Source organism: Narcine bancroftii, chromosome 1, assembly GCF_036971445.1.
Source record: "Narcine bancroftii isolate sNarBan1 chromosome 1, sNarBan1.hap1, whole genome shotgun sequence".
NCBI classification, from domain to species: domain Eukaryota; kingdom Metazoa; phylum Chordata; class Chondrichthyes; order Torpediniformes; family Narcinidae; genus Narcine; species Narcine bancroftii.
Window position 1 is genome coordinate 104,466,462 of NC_091469.1, and position 18,775 is coordinate 104,485,236.

At 43.6% G+C, this 18,775-nt stretch overlaps 1 protein-coding gene across 4 annotated transcripts in view; it reads right to left on the reverse strand.

The window, feature by feature from the left end:
• glipr2 (GLI pathogenesis-related 2) overlaps positions 1-18,775 on the reverse strand; it is a 157,348-nt gene that overhangs the window by 106,923 nt on the left and 31,650 nt on the right. For 3 of the 4 annotated variants that reach the window (XM_069935604.1, XM_069935587.1, XM_069935596.1), the window contains exons 2-4: positions 13,719-13,829; positions 12,480-12,555; positions 10,463-10,675 (exon numbers count right to left, since the gene is read on the reverse strand). In XM_069935604.1, the coding sequence (XP_069791705.1) occupies positions 10,463-10,675; positions 12,480-12,540 (274 nt within the window). In that variant the 5' untranslated portion in view covers positions 12,541-12,555; positions 13,719-13,829. The remainder of the gene's footprint in view (positions 1-10,462; positions 10,676-12,479; positions 12,556-13,718; positions 13,830-18,775) is intronic. The other variant, XM_069935612.1, reaches the window with a different exon arrangement.

The window sequence follows — 18,775 nt, forward strand, 5'->3', positions numbered from 1 at the left end:
GGGTGGTGAATCCCTGGCAAGATCTTCCCTTTGTAGAGATTAGAGGTAGATCCACTTTTGAAAGATTGGGGAATTGAATGCTATGGAGAATTGGGATAGGATGCCTGGGCTAGATTAGCCACAACAATATAGAAGGTGAGGGAGGCTTCAGGGATCAGGAGACCTACTCCCGCTTTTCTTTTTCTTGTGTTCTTGTAAATTTTATCTACCATTACGCTGCCCATATATTTACCGCACGGTAGAAGCTGATTCTAGCCATTTAAACCTGTGCTGCCCAATTGCAGCCAAATTAACTTACAACCCCGTATGTTCTGGAGGGTGGGAGAAAATCGGAGCACCCAGAGAAAACCCACACAGACACAGGAAGAATGTACAAACTCCTTACAAACAGCACCATGTACGAACCTGGATTGCTGACGCTATAATAGTGTGGCACTGACCACGACACCTCGTGGCCTGAAGACTTTAACCATTCTCCTCCCATTCAAAAGCACTGCCAATTCTAATGGCATCAACAAACTTATTCACCAAACCTTCTACATTCATATCCAAATCATTAATTTACAGGCTGTCCTTGGGTTGGCAAAAGCCTGACATACAAATAAGCTCCCAAAACATTAAATTTAGAAGTCCAATGTATGAGCATACATTTGCTCTTATGGAGAGCAGAATTAGTTTCCTCTTACCAATTTTAGTCATTGTTCTTTCTTCTTTATCAGTTTTATTGTTTTGATGCCTTTAATGTCAATATTGTGGAAATATGTTCACCATATTAAGTGAGTATTGAATATTTTCCAACTTGTGGACAAAGTTGACCTGGACTTTTGTAAAAATGGAATCAATTCATTAGCTGGAGATGGTCTGTATACTGTATTACGAACGTCATTGATTCCATATGGGAACAAAAGTGTAACACAATGCTGGAGTAACTCAACAGGTCAAACAGTGTACTTTATAACAAAAAAGATAAAAGTAGATAACCAATGACCTTCATCAAAGTATGAAAAAATGTCGGCAGGCGTCTGAACAAAATGGTTGGGGTAGGGGTAGGGGGAAGAGCACATCCCAAAGGCAGGAGGTAATAGGTGAATAAGGGAGAGAGGGAACTCCAGCAAGCAGGGGAGAGGGGTGTGTGGGTGGTTCTGGGAATGGAGCGAGAAAAGGGGTGGAGAGCTAAAGGAAAGAAGACAAAAGGAAAGGGGAGGGAGAATGGAGGGTAGGTTAGTAGAAACCAGAGAAGTCGATGTTAATGCCATCTGGTTGGAGAGTGGTCAGATGAAAAATCAAGTGTTGTTTGACCAATTTATGGTTGATCTTGGTGGGATAGTACATGAGGCCATGGGCAGACATGTGAGCATGGGAGTGGGGCATGGAATTGAAGCGGTTGGCCACTGGGAGATTCCTGTCACTGATGCAGACAGAGCGAAGGTGCTCAGTGAAGCAAGCTCCCAGTCTGCATCCAGTTTCTCTGATGTAGAAGGCCACAACGGGAGCACTGGATTCAATATGTGACTCTTGCAGTTACACAAGTGAAGGTGTTGCTTCACTTGAAATGACTGTTTAGGCTGGAATGGTGGTGAGGGAGGAGGTGTGGGGACGTGTGGCACCACCTGTGGCCACAGGGGAAGGTTCTGGGGAGCGATTGGTAGGGAGAGATGAGTGGACGAGGAAGTCTAGTCCTTATGGAAGGCAGAGGAGAGGGGAAGATGTGTCTAGTAGTGGAATCATGTTGTAGATGGCAGAAATGACAGAGGATAATATGTTGGATGTGGAGACTAGTGTGTTGGAAGGTAAGGACAAGGGGAATCCTGTGTTTGTTACTTCTGGGGGAAGAGGGGGCCAGAACAAATGCCTGGGAAATGGAAGAAATGCACGTGAGGGCTTAGTTGATGGAGGTGGAAGGGAAGTCATGTTTGTGGAAGAAGGAGAACATTATAGATGATTTGGTCTGGAAGACATCATCTTGGGAGCACATTGGATTTGAACCCTCACCTTGTTCTTTTTGAATGACTCTGACTTGTCGAATATAGACTTACCTTTGAGTAGCTGTTTTTGCCGTCTACTTTTGCAAAGTTCTATCTTGTATTGAAATTGGCCTTATCCCATTCAGGATCTTAATTTGCAGATCATCCTTATTCTTTTTCATAACTGCTTTGACATGTACAGGGTTACACTCCCAACATCTTTGACTGTAAATAATAACCCTTAATTCCATTCTTTTCACTGTCCTGAAGCCAGCCAGCAATCCATTCTGTGACTTGTCCTCTGTCACTACATTCTCTGAAGTCATCCATTAGTTTATTATGAAATACCTTAATCAAACAACCCATTGAAAATCTATTTTAATTATGCATGCTGCACCATTGCTATCTATTCCCGCTTTTACTGCTGCAAGAATTCTAGAATATTGACCAAGGAAGACCATCTTTTTTGAAACCTATTCATTATTTCACTTTAATATATTCTTCTGCTCTTACTTTCGTAGATATTCTAATTATTTTTCCAACACTGATGTTAAAATATTTGGTCTTTAATTTCCTGGACATAATGTATCATCTGATTCAGTATGGGTATGACTTTAACTATCTATTGGTCTCCAGTACCATGCCTTCTCCCAGTTTATTAATAATATATCTGCCACCTCTTCCCCAGATTTAAAAAAAAATGCTGGATTTCACTGTGTATCATGTCTGTCCTTGGCCTCTTCCATTGTTGGATGAGACTGAGTTTTTCCAGCACTTATTCCTCCTGGATAGCCTTAAACCTAATGGTGTGAACTTGCATTTTTCCTATTTTGGATAATCCTTCACCTCATCTGTTTCCACTCTTCTCATTTTTTTCTTTACCTACAACTGTTTCTCTAACATTTCTTTCTCCACCTTCCCTTCTTACCTATTGGTCTCTCTCTCTCTATCAGTCTCTCCACCTCTCACACCTTCTGTCCTTCACCCATCTGCTCTGGGCCCATCCCCCAGCCTCTTTCCCCCTTTATATTTGCAATTTCATGAATTCTCTCTTCATCTTGAACACAAAACTTTGATTGATCATTTCTACTCATGGATACTTCCCGACGTGCAAATTTCCTCCAGCAATTCTTTGTTTGCTAATGAATTAGTATTTCTGCTCTCTCTCCATTAATATCTGTATCTGCTACTCCCATCTCAGACTTTCTTTTTCTTGTTAAATATCTCACTTTTTTGATATGTGGGTTGAACGGTGGTGCAGGAGGGAGGGTTTTAGTTTCTTGAGGTATCTGGGGCAGATGGGACCAGTACAAACCTGATGGTCTACATCTGGGCAAGGCCAGGATCAATGTCCTAGGGAGATTGTTTGCTAGTGCTCTTGGGGAAGGTTTAAACTAATGGGCAGGAGGGTGGGACTTGCAAAGAAAGAACGAGGAAGGTGGTACAGAGACCAAAGCTAAAGATAGAATAGAGAAAAAGAAAAATAGAGGGCAGGTGAGTCAAACACAAAGGATGCAGAGGTCACTAGATTCTAAAAGGACAATGAGCATAAGGGCACTTTATCTGAATGCCCGTAGTATTAAAAATTAGATTAGTGAACTTGAGGCACAAATCATTACCCAGGCATATGATTTAGTCACCATCACAGAAACATGTTTGCAAGGTGGGCATGATTGGGAATTAAATATTCAAGGGTATCAGGTAATAAAAAAAGATTGACAGGATGGTAAAGGTGGTGGGATGGCGCTCTTAATCAAGGATAACATCAGGGCAATAGAAAGAGATGATACAAGAACTAAGGAGCAGAATGTTGAGTCCATCTCGGTAGAGATTAAGAACAGTAAAGGGAATAAAATCACTGGTGGGAGTTGTCTATCACCCACCATATAACAATAGCGCAATGGCACAGGCAATTCACCGAGAAAACGGAGGGATGTATGAGCAGAACAGCAGTTGTCGTGAAGACTTAAATTTTTATGTAGAATGGGAAAAACAAGTTGGCCGAGGTAATCTGGAGGGTGACTTTATAGAATGTATCCATGATAGCTTTCTTGAGCAGAATGTTAAGGAAGCAACAGGGAGATCTAATTTGAGATAGGTAAAATTAACAATCTAGTAGTGATGGACCCTCTTGGAAAAAGCGATCATAGTATGATTGAATTTCTCATACAGATGGAGGGTGCAATAGTTAGATCTAAAACTAATATATTATGCTTGAACAGGGGAGACACTAGCACAGGCTAGTTGGCAGAACAGTTGAGGAACAGTGGAAGTCTTTCGAAGAGATTTTTCACAGTACTCAACAAAAAAATATTCCCATTAAAAATAAGGGCAGTAAGAGAGGGAAGAGTCGGCCTTGGTTAACTAAGGAAATAAAGGAAAGTATAAAATTAAAAGCTCATTTGTACAAAGTAACCAAGAATAGTGGGAAACTGAAGGATTGAGAAAATCTTTAAAAGACACCAAAGGAGAAGTTAATGAGAAATAAGGAAAGGGGAGAAGGATTATGAAGGTGAATTAGCACAAAATATAAAAAGAGCAAAAAATTTTATAAATATATAAAAAAGAAGAGGGTGACGAGATTCAACATAGGTCCCTTGGAAGATGAGGAAGGGTGATTGATATTGAGTAATGAGGCATTGAATTAATGAGGTTGGGGCATTGAACAGATATTTTGTGTCAGTCTTCACGGTGGAAGATACAACCAGCATGCAAAAGAGTGGTGATAGGGATGCGAAGGGAGGTGAGGGTCTCAATAAAATAATTGTTGCAAAAGAGATAATGATGAGCAAACTAATGGGACTGAAGGTGGACAAATCCCCTGGTCCTGATGGGATGCATTCCAGGATACTGAGGGAAATGAAAGAGTTATAATCAATGTGTTAGTAGTCATTTTCCAAAATTCTCTAGATTCTGGGCAGGTCCTGGCAGATTGGAAGACAGCAAATGTCATGCCACTTTTTAAAAAGGGATGCAGGCAGAAGATGGGTAAACATCAGCCAGTTAGCTTAATATCTGTAGTCGGGAAAATGCTTGAAGCTGTCATTAAGGATGAAATAGCAAGACATTCAGAACGAAGGGGTTCCATCAGGGAAGGATTTGGGAGAGGTTGTTCATGAATCACAAAAAGTTGGATTGCAGGTACAACAGGTTATTAAGAAGGCAAATAGAATGTTGGCCTTCATCGCTAGAGGAACTGAATTTAAGAGCAGGGAGATCATGCTGCAACTGTATAAAGTACTGGTGAGGCTTCACCTGGAGAACTGTGTGCAGTTCTGGTCCCCATATTGAGGAAAGATATACTGGCCTTGGAGGCAATCCAGAGGAGGTTCACCAGGTTAATCCTGGAGATGAGGGGGTTGATTTACGAGGAGAGACTAAATCACCTGGGATTATACTCACTCGAATTCAGAAGAATAAGAGGAGATCTTATAGAAACATATAAAATTATGAAAGGGATAGATAAGATAGAGGCAGGAAAATTGTTTTCACTGATGGGTGAGACCAGAACTAGGGGACACAGCCTCAAGATTCAGGGAAGTAGATTTAAGATGGAGATGAGGAAAAACTGTTTTTCCCAGAGAGTAGTGAATCTGTGGAATTCTCTGCCCAGGGAAGTAGTTGAAGCTACTTCATTAAACATATTTAAGGTTTAGTTAGATAGATTTTTACATAAAAAAGGAATTAAGGGATATGGGGAAAATGCAGGTAGGTGGAGTTGAGCCAATGATCAGATCAGCCGTGATCTTATTGAATGGCAGAGCAAGCTTGATAGGCCGAATGGCCTACTCCTGCTCCTATTTCTTATGTTTTCCTTACTTCCCACGACTCTTTGCCAGACAATCCATTTAAGATCTCATCTATCTCATTTCGCTCCATGCATAGCTGGCCACTCTGATCTTCAAGGGGACCAATTTTTTCCCTTACTATCCTTTTGTTCTTAACATACTTATAGAAGCCCTTAGGATTTTCCTTCATGTTACCTGCCAAAGTAACCTCATGTCTTCTTTTAGCCTTCCAGATTTACTTTTTAAGGGTTTTCTTGCATTTTTTATACTCCACAAGTACCTCATTTGCTTTGTGTTCCCTATACCTGCTATACATCTCTCTCCTGCCAAACTAGTTTCCTTATATCCCTAGAAAACCAAGGTCCCCTATGCCTGCTAATTTTGCCTTTAATCCTGACAAAGTACAAACTCTGTACCCTCCAAATTTCATCCTTGAGGGTCCTCCACTGACCTTGCACATCCTTGCCTGAAAACAACATCCCAATCCCAGCATTCTAGATCCTTTCTCATTTCCTCAAAATTGGCCTTTCTCCAATTTAGAATCTCAACCTGAGTTCCAGACCTATACTTCTCCATAATTACTTGAAACTAATGGCGTTATGATCACTGGACTCCCCCAAAATGTTCCCCTACATATACTTCTGTCACCTGTCCTGTCTCAATCCCTAATAGGAGATCCTTTATTGGACTTTCTCTAGTTGGTTCTTCTATATATTGATTTAGAAAATTTTCCTGAACACATTTGACAAACTCCAAGCCATCTATCCTTTTTACAGTATGGGAGTCCCAGTCAAAATGTGGAAAATTAAAATCTCCTTCTTTCACAACCAAGAATAGAGACTGGAAAGAGAAATGGAGGTGGAAGAGTCCAGACCAAAAGGTGTTAATTGGATGATAAGAAAGGTGAGAATTGATTTTGGCTCTGTGAAAGAAGACAGAGAGAGAGAGAGAGAGAGAGGGAGGGAGCGAGAGAGAGATCTAGCTAGGGGAAAGGCAGCAAGGGGAAGAAGAAGAGGGGAGGGGCTGGGTTTAATGGAAACCAGAGAAGTTGACATTAATGCCATCTGTTTGGAAGGTGCCCAGATGGAAGATGTGGTCTCAGTCTGGCAGTACATGACATCATGGACAAAGACATCAGCATGGGAAAGTGATGGGGAATTGAAATGGGTGGCCACTGGGAGATCAACGCTATTAAGGTGGACAGAACTGCGGTGCTGAATGAAGCAATCTCTCAGTCTGCGTCCAGTCTCTCTGATGTAGAGAAGGGCACAACAGGAACACCGGATGATTCCTGCAGATTTACAAGTGAATATTGCTTCACTTGAAAGGACTGTTTGGCCTTTGTTTGAGTGTTTGAAGGTTAAATGGCCTGATTCAAATGCCATGAGGCCAAGAAGAGTAAAGGCATGGAATAGTTCAAGCATTTCCCTTGTTCAGGCTGCTCACCTTCCATTGTTCTTCTCTCACCCAGAGTAAAACAGTGTGAGATGATTGTGTAGAACTGTGATCATGTTGGATGATCTGGTTAATGCAGATATTGGCAATGGATACGGCTGAATATTTGGACAGGGAGTGGAATGAGGATTATAACCATTGTGATATGCGTGGAACATGATGTGTTGTAGGCAACAATGTAATTTCATTCCAGCAACTAAGGATGAAAAGGAGCAAATACATTTATTTTGTGCAGTTCTGGTCTCCTTACTTGAGAAAGGATGTACTGGCTTTGAAGGCAGTGCAGGAGAGGTTCAACAGATTTCAAATTCAGATTTATTGTCGGAGTACATACATGGCATCACATACAACCCTGAGATTGTTTTCCCTTTGGATGCAGAAGAATTACCACAAATTGATAGTGAAAAAAACTGTACACAGTGTATACATGTAAACATATAAAGAACTGTAAACAGATAACAAATGTAAACAAACTGACTGCAATACAGAGAGAATAAAAAAGAAAACCAATGAAGTTCATAAGCAAAGGTCCATAAATGAGTCTCTGATTGAGTTTGTCATTGAGGAGTCTAATGGTGGAGGGGTAGCAGCTCTTCCTAAACCTGGTTGTGCGAGTCTTGAGGCACTTATACCTCTTTCCTTATGGCAGCAGCAAGAACAGTGTGTGCTGGGTGATAAGGGTCTTTGATGATTGTTGCTGCTCTCTGATGGCAGCGTTCCCTGTAGATGTACTCTCAATAGTAGGGGGGGGGAGGTTTGCCTGTGATGTCCTGCACTGTGTCCACTACCTTTTGCAGGGCTTTACACTCAGGAGTGTTGGTGTCTCCATACCAGACCAGATGCAGCTGGTCAGCACAATTTCCACCACACATCTGTAGAAATTTGCCAAGGTTTCTGGTATCATACCAAATCTCTGCAAACTCCTGAGGAAGAAGAGGCACTGTCATTTATTCTTCACGATGCCATTGGTGTGTTGGGTCCAGGAAAGAAGTGACTCCCAAGAACTTAAATTTATTCACCCTTTCCACCTCTGATCCAGGGATGAGAAGATTAGTGTATGAGGAGAGATCGAGTTGACTGGGGCTGTACTCACTGGAATTTAGGAGATTGAGAGGAGATCTTATAGAAATGTATAATAGTATGAAAGGCATAGATAACATAGAGGTAGGTAATTTGTTTCCATTGGTGGAGGAGACTAGAACTAGAGGACATGTCCTTAAGATTCAGGGTAGTAAATTTATGATAGAGATGAGGAGGAAGTGCTTTTCCCAGAGAGTGGTGAATCTCTAGAATTCATTGCCCATTGAAGCAGTGGAGGCAATCTCAGTAAATATATTTAAGACAGGGAAGTAGGAAAACAAGCAATGAGGTAATGGAACCAATACAGATTAAAGAGGAAGAAGTGCTTGCTGTCTTAAAGCAAATAAGGATGGATAAATCCCCAGGGCCTGACAAGATATTCCCTTGGACCTTGAAGGAGGATAGTGTAGAAATTGCAGGGGCTCTGGCAGAAATATTTTAAAATGTCCTTGGCCATGGGTGTGGTGCTGGAGGATTGGCGGGTAGGTCATATTGTTCTGTTGTTTAACAAAAGCTCCAAATGCAACTCTGGAATTTACTGGCTGGTGAACCTGATGTCAGTACAGATGCTCCTCTACCTACGATAGCTCGACTTACAATTTTTCCAAGTTCTGATAGTACGATAGTGATTTGCATTGTAATGAAAATATCTGTACATAGTCACTTGGTACTGTAATTTCACAATTTGCCACACGGTGGTGTTGGTGTGACTGTCATTATTGGTTATCACCCAAAAGTTGATGGATGCTTTGGCTGGCGCTATATTTTATGATTAACATTTGTTTTCAGTGTGGAATAAAAGGTGTTCAACATTTAATTACAAAATGGGTTCTGTTTTAGATAAATGTGCCCAACTGTAGGCTATGGTAAGTGGTCTGAGCACATTTAAGGTAGGTGTGGTATTCTCCTTTTTCAACATGATTTTTCCACTTATGATGGGTTTATTGGAAAGCAAGTAGAAGAGCATCTACATTAGGTAAATTATTGGAAGGTATTCGAAGAGATCAGATATACAATTATTTGGATACCCAGAAATTTATTAGAGATAGTCAACATGGTTTTGCACATGGTAGGTCATGAGAAACTAATCTTACAGAGTTTTGAGGAGGTTACCGGGAAAGTTGATGAAGGAAAGGCTGTGAATGTTGTCTACGTGGACTTTAGTAAGGCCTTTGACAAGGTCTCACATGGGAGGTTAGGCAGGAAGGTTCAGACATTACGTATTCATGGTGAAGTAGTGAACTGGATTCGTCAATGGCTGGACAGGAGAAGTGGTGAATGATTGCTTCTCAGACTGGAGGCCTGTGACTAGTGTGTGAGTCAGGGATCAGTGCTGGGATCATTGTTGTTTGTCATCTATATCAATGATCTGGATGATAATTTGGTAAATTGCATCAGCAAGTTTGCAGATGACAAATATTGGAGGTGTAGTGGACATAGTTCCTTGAAAGCATCATTACAGGTGGATAGGGTTATAAAGAGAGCTTTTGGCATATTGGCCTTCATAAATCAAAGTATTGAGTATAAGAGTTGGGATGTTATGGTAAATTTGTACAAGATATTGGTGAGGCCAAATTTGGAGTTTTGGTCACCTAAATTCAGGAAAGATATCAATAAGATAGAAAGAGTGCAGAGAAAATTTACTAGGATGTTGCCTGGACTTCGGGAACTGAGTTACAGAGAAAGGTTAAACAGGCCAGGACTTTATTCCCTGGAGTGTACTAGAATGAGGGGAGATTTGATAGAGGTATTAAAATTATGAGGGGGAGAGACAGAGTAAATGTAGGTAGTTTTTTTTCCACTTAGTTTAGATGAGATATAAACCAGAGGACAAGGGCTAAGGGAGAAAGGGGAAAAGTTTTGGGGAACATTGGGGGAAATTTCTTCACACAGAGATTGCTAGGGGTATGGAATGAACTGCCAGGTGAAGTGGTGAATGCAGGCTCAATTTAAAAATTTAGAAAAATTTGGACAGGTTCATGGATAGGAGAGGTATGGAGGGCTATGGACTAGGTTCAGGTCAGTGGGTCAAGGCAGAATAATACCTAGGTACAGACTAAAGACCCAAAGGGCCTGTTTTCTGCAATGTAGTATTCTACGGTTCTAAGTTATTGCTTGCCCTCGTGCTGTGGTTGACCAGGAAACGCAGTCACTGTGTTAGACTGAGATATATACCTGTCACCTGCAGACTGAGTGGGCCCTGCTGACACCAAATATTCTCGCCATACACTGTGTCACTGTGCTGCAGAGTCCTGGAGCTTATCAGATGCTTTGCCCATTTCTCAGCCTTCTCACTGATGACTGGATTCAGGATTAATGGTTTTGTTCCATGTCTTCTTCGATACTCATTCACGGATTTCAGCAACTGCGAGGCAAAATTCCCAGGACCTGCACATGGAAAGGAGATGTCAGTGATGTTGGAAACTAGAACTGAACGGAGGGAGCTCAGAAAGACAATTTGGCAAGACTCTCTCTCTCTCTCTCTCTCTCTCTCTCACACACACACACTCACACACACACACTGAATTAATACTGTGTGAAGTATAATTTAAAATTTAAAGTTAGATGTTGAGCATGGTAACAGGCCTCTCCGGCTAATGAACCCATGAAGACCAATGGACAATCAATCAACTCATCCCATACATTTTTAAAGGGTGGGAGGAAACTGGAGGACCCAAAGGCAACTCAGACAGAATGGGGAGAACTTGCAAACTCCTTACAGACAGTGTCGGATTCCAACCCAGTCACCTGCTAACTGCTATGCTAATCATGCCGTCTCAACTGTGTCGTCCCCTACACTAACCATGCCACCCCTTCACTAACTGTGCTGCCCTCTACACTAACTGTGCCATCCTCTGTGCTAACTGTGCCACCGTCTACACTAACCGTGCCACCTCTATGCTAACCATGCCATCCCCTACACTAATTGTGCTGCCCCCACACTAAACATGCTGCCCCCTACACTAACCATAGTTAGAAATGCTCAGTCAATGTTTTAGATCTGGACCCTTTATCGAGGCTGACCATTTCTATCCATGGATGCTGTCTGGTCTGCTAAGTTCCTCCAGTGATTCTCTGTTCAATTAGGAGATATGTTGTGCAAGGGGCAGCAAAATCAATGCCAGGTGCTATACGTTCTCTGCAAGGGCGTATTTTCATCCCAATTATTAATGGTATCAGAGCAATGAAACCAGGTCCCATTGTTCTGGTGTGTGAGTGGGTCTGTATTGTGCTACAGTGGAAGTTTGATGGTTTCTGCAACTGTCAGGGAAGTTAATTCCAGGTAGTCTGGGGTAATTTCATTTGTGAAATAACTGTAGATGCAAAGTCACATTCCATGATATTGCTAATTGCCTGTGATTATCCTGGACTATTCAAAAAGATGGTATGTATCTTCTGACACTGCTGTGAGATAAAGATCATAAAGATGTTAAATTTTTTTTTGTGTGTGTAAAGATTCTATTCTTTACTTCTAAAAACATTATGTCCAGTTACTGAATAATCAATAGGGGAAGAGTTGCAGTTGGAGTTGTTGTGAATATTCTTCTCAGCAAGATTTGGTAATTCCAGCATTCAATATTACACCATAAATCAAAGGAGCAGAAATAGGCTATTCAGCCCATCAAGTCTGCCTTGCCATTTCATTTTTCCATTTTTCCACTCAGCCCCTCTGCCCAGCCTTCTCCCCATAACCTTTGATGTCCTGGCTAATCAAGAACGTATAATACTTAAATACAAGAACTTAAATACACCCAATGGCTTGGTCTCCACAAACACGTGAGGCAGCAAATTCCACAGATTTACCATTCTCTGGCTGAAGAAACTCCTCTGCAGACACCCTTCAATCTTGAAGTTGTGCCCACTTGTCCTAGGCTCTCCCTCTATGGGAAACAACCCTTCTTAAATTTAAGAGAAAGGCATGAAAGTTTATGTTGTTGTTCATCTGAAACACTTCCATTAGTAATTTGCTCTCGTGTAAATTGAGCTTGACTGGATTGTGTGCAGGGAACTCCAATTTAATTCCTGGTTTGGATTGGTGGGTTACCATCCAATGGCATTTAGAATTGGAAGCCAACTTCCACCAGCCCTGGCTAGGGCGGGACATGAGTGCCGAACTTGCAGACCCTCAGTATTTTAACACCAGGGCCTCATTTGAATGTTGTCAACAAATAGAGCAAAAAGAAGGAGGAACCTTTCCTGCGGGCAGAGTAACATGTGCTGGGTTCCAGAGCTTCAAGGTGGTCAGGGTCCATTCTGTTCCACCAGCTCTGCAAGACAACATATTAGATTTGATTTGATTGGCCTGGTTCTGTCTGGTGCCAAACTCTTTGTGGCTACCCCTTTTGCATCTCAGGTGCAATTGCTTTCATATGCTGCTGATGTTAAAGAAAGTTTAGAAGCTCCAGCCATGACCACCTGTAAAACTTGATCTAAACTACAAATAGTTGGGACGTGAATGGGTACATAATCTTGCACACCAACGCCTACCTGTTTGCATTCTACCGGGGCAGAAGGGTGAAACTCCCAAATCTCTGAGAAAAAGAGTGGTCGCAGGTACGCCAGGTGTCTGAAGGTAAGCCACACATACATCCTGCAAATGAGCAGAATACTCTATACTTAAAAAAATGGCAGCACTGCCGGAAGTGCTGCAATGGCAACACTTCCGCTAGTGTGGACCTGGGGAAAGCGAAGCGCAGAGACATAGTGTTGCTTTGCAAGGTCCTACTGGCTACCACCTAGTCCAACTACCTGACGGTGTTGTACAAGCTTTAAATGGACTGTTAAAGGAGCCAAAGGTGTTTTATTATAAAATCCTACAACCATGGCATCTGGGCCCAAGATGGCAGTGGCCTCCAGGGGCTGAAGATTCTGACAAAGCAGAGGACTGGCACAGGGCACCAAAAAATGGGGAGAACACACCACTTGATGGTAAGGAAAAGCAGAAGAGACAACCCCACAGGATGGTCAACACGGTGGCGGACCAGTGAGGGGCTATGTGGCTGAAGAACATACAGGCGGTGGGCTGATGGGGACTCAAGGTGAACCCACACAGGCTATGGGCTGGGTCAAAGGACCAGGCTGCGGATTGCTAGAGACGGGCTGAAGGGGCACCAGTATGTGAGAGGGGCGCCCGAGGGGCCTCGGGTGCTGAAGGTGTCCCGGTTGTTTCAGAGGTTTGGATCTGGAGCTCGGGTTGCCAATGTGTGGACTGAAGCCTGTGTGGTTGCAGAGACTGCAGGAGTTCTGCAGAACTCTCTTTTGCTTCTCTTTCTCTGACTGTCAGCGGCACTGGGCAATTTGTGCTAATGGCAAAATCTTTTTCTCCCCTATGGCAACTAAATTAAATTTCATGTAAAGTTACATCTGTTTTATTACATGACAATGAAAAAATCTTGAAACTTGAATGTTTAGCAAAGTATCATAATTTTACCAGTTGGGTTGATATGAGCCATGATGACGAGGCCGATGTCAGCAATAGCCAGGCCAATCCAGATCTCGTTGGTGCGTCTTCAAACCAACTGCATCAACAGAAGAGCAGCTCCTGGGTTATAGACAAAGAGCAAAAGTGGTGATCGTGATTCCTGAACCTCCATTCAGGTCCTTTAAATTATCTGATACGGGAAGCATCATTGTAAAATGTCTCTGCATTCTTTACTTTCAGCACTAAATATTGTGAAGGGACTCCAGGTTTACAATATTGTGGATTGTGGGTAATATTAAAGAGGATGAATTTCAATGTAATTGAGTGTAAAATGGTACATTTTGATTCGAGTAACAAATCTAAATAAGGCAGCGGAGTAGAAGTTTCAAAGAAAATGATGACAGGTTTCCAAAAATATAAACCTTGCAGAATATTGGATAGATGTTTGGGAGGAGTGCTTGGACATTTGCCTTTGAGGAAATCAGCTGAGCTAACTGAAGTGCTTTCATCCACCAACTGATTTAGTCTCTTCTCAGGGTCAACACCCTCACCTCTGGGATCAACCTGGTGAACCTCCATTGGACTGTCTCCAAGGCCAGTATATCCTTCCTCAAGTATGGAGACCAGAATACAGCAATGGTACATAGAAATGAATAAATGTACTCCATTGGAAAAAAATAACATATAATTTAAGAAATAACATCACAGTATTCGAACAAATTTGGGAACCGTACATGGAACACAATAGAGAAGTCCTACCGCGGACTCCACCACCTAAAATGACAGAATGAGAAGACGAAATGAACTGACCCAGTGTGTAAAAGTAGATGACACAATTTTCTTGTTTATTTTAATTGTGTGATGACATTGTTTAATGGATTTAATATATCATATATGTTGAATGTTGAGTGTGTGGGGAGGGGGGTGGGAAGGAGGGAGGGAAGGGAGAGGGGAAAAAGGGGAGAAAATGACACTGTGCATATTCAAGAGGGAAATGCTTATGTGTATTTTGGTTAATATGGTTCATAGTGTGAAAAATAAAAATTTTAAAAAAAAGTATGGAGACCAGAACTGCACACAGTTCTCCAGGTGCAGCCTCCCCAGTTCCTTGTACAATTGCAGCATGACCTCCTGCTCTTGAATTCAATTCCTCTTGTGATGAAGGCCAATATTCCATTTGCCTTCTTAATAACTTGTTGTATCTGCAACCCAACTTTTTGTGATTCATGCACAAGCTCTCCTTTCTCTTGCAGATTTGTGAACAAATTCTCACAATTACATTCATGTGCATTGAAATCAGTCCCTATTTGGACATTACAAGTAATTTTGAAAACATGAAGAAATTGTCCTGGGCACTTCTGTGTGCAATGCACTTTGGTGTAATTGTGCACTCCATTGCCACACTGATATGTCTGTCCATGGCATCATGCACTGCCAAATCGAGGCCACCCACAAACTGGAGGAATACTACCTTAGGTCCATAGAACACTACGGTATAGAAACAGGCCATTTTGTCCATCTAGTCTGCACCAAACTATTATTCTGCCTGATCGCAAGGACCTGCACCCAATGCACAGCCATCCATACCTCTCCCATCCAAGTACATATCCAAATGTTTCTTAAAGAAAAAGCCTTCTTACATTTGCTCTGTCTATACCAATAAAATTATATTCCCTTACTTTTTTTCCATCTCAGCGGTCTCCAACCTGACAGCATCAATATCAAGCTCCAATTTCCATTCACCCCCTCCCTGGTCTCTTTCTCTACCCCTCTATCTCCTTTCCTCCAGTTCCCCTGCTCCTTCTCACCCTTTTCTGATCACCCTTCTTAGCCCTCTGTCCTCTCCCCCAACACTTCTCAGCTTCTTTCTTTTCTACCCTCCCACCTTACCCTGTGTTCCCCCTTCTACTTCTTCCATCTTCTCCTTTTCTCCAACCCCCCACCCCCACTTTTTTTAAATTCAGGCATCAAACTGTTTCTTCCAGGTTCCTGAGGAAGGGTTCAAGCCAGAAATGTCACCTGCCTTTCACTTCCAATGGATGCTGAATGATCTGCTGAGTTTCTCCAGCACCTCAGTATACTGCACTAGACCCAATCATTTGCAGATTTACTTGTTTAACTAAAGAAAGAGCAAATCTTAAAGCCAATTGGGCAAAGAAACATGAGTTGTGTGCCTGACATTTTGCGAACAGCTTCAGTTTGGTAAATAAATATTATAAATATTATAAAGAAAGATCCCAACATCTCTGTAGTTAATACACAAAGGAGGAACTCATCGTGCATAGGAGGCAAAGATATACAGCCAAAATTTTGGGCCTGAGTTCTTCATCAAGGTATGAGCAAAAAAGCAGGTAGGTGCTTGAATTAAAAGATGGGGGAAGGAGGGAAGAAGGGAAGAAGGTGAAGGGGGATGAGTTCAAGCCTTCAGACAAGAGCCCATATTTGGATATGGGTGGGAGGGCAGGAGAGATAAGCTGAAACTTGATCAGGGGAGGGGTGAAAGCTCAGTGAATGCAGAGCTGGAGGAAAGGAGACAGTGGGAAAGGGAAAGAGAGAAGGGTGGGGGGATAGAGAGAGGAGAAGGGAGCTGGGGCCTAACAGAAACTGCCATCTGGTTGGAGGATGCCCAGACAGAATAGGAGGAGTTGTTCCTCATAAAATTATGGTGGATTGAGCATCGTCATTGCATTACACAGGAGAGCTCCTTATGTCACACAGGAGAGCTCCTCATGTCACACAGGAGAGCTACTCATGTCACACAGGAGAGCTCCTCATGTCACACAGGAGAGCTCCTCATGTCACACAGGAGAGTTCCTCATGTCACACAGGAGAGCCCCTCATGTCACACAGGAGAGCCCCTCATGTCACACAGGAGAGCCCCTCATGTCACACAGGAGAGCTCATCATGTCACACAGGAGAGCTACTCATGTCACACAGGAGAGCTCCTCATGTCACACAGGAGAGCTCCTCATGTCACACAGGAGAGTTCCTTATGTCACACAGGAGAGCTCCTAATGTCACACAGGAGACCTCCTCATGTCACACAGGAGAGCTCCTCATGTCACACAGGAGAGCTCCTCATGTCACACAGGAGAGCTCCTCATGTCACACAGGAGAGCTCCTCATGTCACACAGGAGAGCTCCTCATGTCACACAGGAGAGCTCCTCATGTCACACAGGAGAGCTCCTCATGTCACACAGGTGAGCTCCTCATGTCACACAGGAGAGCTCCTCATGTCACACAGGAGAGCTCCTCATGTCACACAGGAGAGCTCCTCATGTCACACAGGAGAGCTCCTCATGTCACACAGGAGAGCTCCTCATGTCACACAGGAGAGCTCCTCATGTCACACAGGAGAGCTCCTCATGTCACACACGAGAGCTCCTCATGTCACACACGAGAGCTCCTCATGTCACACAGGAGAGCTCCTCATGTCACACAGGAGAGCTCCTCATGTCACACAGGAGAGCTCCTCATGTCACACAGGAGAGCTCCTCATGTCACACAGGAGAGCTCCTCATGTCACACAGGAGAGCTCCTCATGTCACACAGGAGAGTTCCTGATGTCACACAGGAGAGTTCTTTCTGTCACACAGGAGAGTTCCTTCTGTCACACAGGAGAGCTCCTTCTGTCACACAGGAGAGCTCCTTAGGTCACACAGGAGAGCTCCTTAGGTCACACAGGAGAGCTCCTCATGTCACACAGGAGAGCTCCTCATGTCACACAGGAGAGCTCCTCATGTCACACAGGAGAGTTCCTCTTGTCACACAGGAGAGCTCCTCATGTGACACAGGAGAGCGCCTCATGTGACACAGGAGAGCTCCTCATGTCAAACAGGAGAGCTCCTCATGTCACACAGGAGAGGTCCCCATGTCACACAGGAGAGCTCCCCATGTCACACAGGAGAGCTCCCCATGTCACACAGGAGAGCTCCTCATGTCACACAGGAGAGCTCCTCATGTCACACAGGAGAGCTCCTCATGTCACACAGGAGAGCTCCTCATATCACACAGGAGAGCTCCTCATGTCACACAGGAGAGCTCCTCATGTCACACAGGAGAGTTCCTCATCTCACACAGGAGAGCTCCTCATGTCAAACAGGAGAGCTCCTCATGTCACACAGGAGAGCTCCTCATGTCACACAGGAGAGCTCCTCATGTCACACAGGCGAGCTCCTCATGTCACACAGGAGAGTTCCTCAGGTCACACAGGAGAGTTCCTTATGTCACACAGGAGAGCTCCTCATGTCACACAGGAGAGCTCCTCATGTCACACAGGAGAGCTCCTCATGTCACACAGGAGAGCTCCTCATGTCACACAGGAGAGCTCCTCATGTCACACAGGAGAGCTCCTCATGTCACACACGAGAGCTCCTCATGTCACACACGAGAGCTCCTCATGTCACACAGGAGAGCTCCTCATGTCACACAGGAGACCTCCTCATGTCACACAGGAGAGCTCCTCATGTCACACAGGAGAGTTCCTCATGTCACACAGGAGAGATCCACATGTCACACAGGAGAGCTCCTCATGTCACACAGGAGAGCTCCTCATGTCACACAGGTGAGCTCCTCATGTCACACAGGAGAGCTCCTCATGTCACACAGGAGAGCTCCCCATGTCACACAGGAGAGTTCCCCATGTCACACAGGAGAGCTCCCCATGTCACACAGGAGAGCTCCTCATGTCACACAGGTGAGCTCCTCATGTCACACAGGAGAGCTCCTCATGTCACACAGGAGAGCTCCTCATGTCACACTTGAGAGCTCCTCATGTCACACAGGAGAGCTCCTCATGTCACACAGGTGAGCTCCTCATGTCACACAGGAGTGCTCCTCATGTCACACAGGAGAGCTCCTCATGTCACACAGGAGAGCTCCTCATGTCACACAGGAGAGCTCCTCATGTCACACAGGAGAGCTCCTCATGTCACACAGGAGAGCTCCTCATGTCACACAGGAGAGCTCCTCATATTACACAGGAGAGCTCCTCATGTCACACAGGAGAGCTCCTCATGTCACACAGGAGAGCTCCTCATGTCACACAGGAGAGTTCCTGATGTC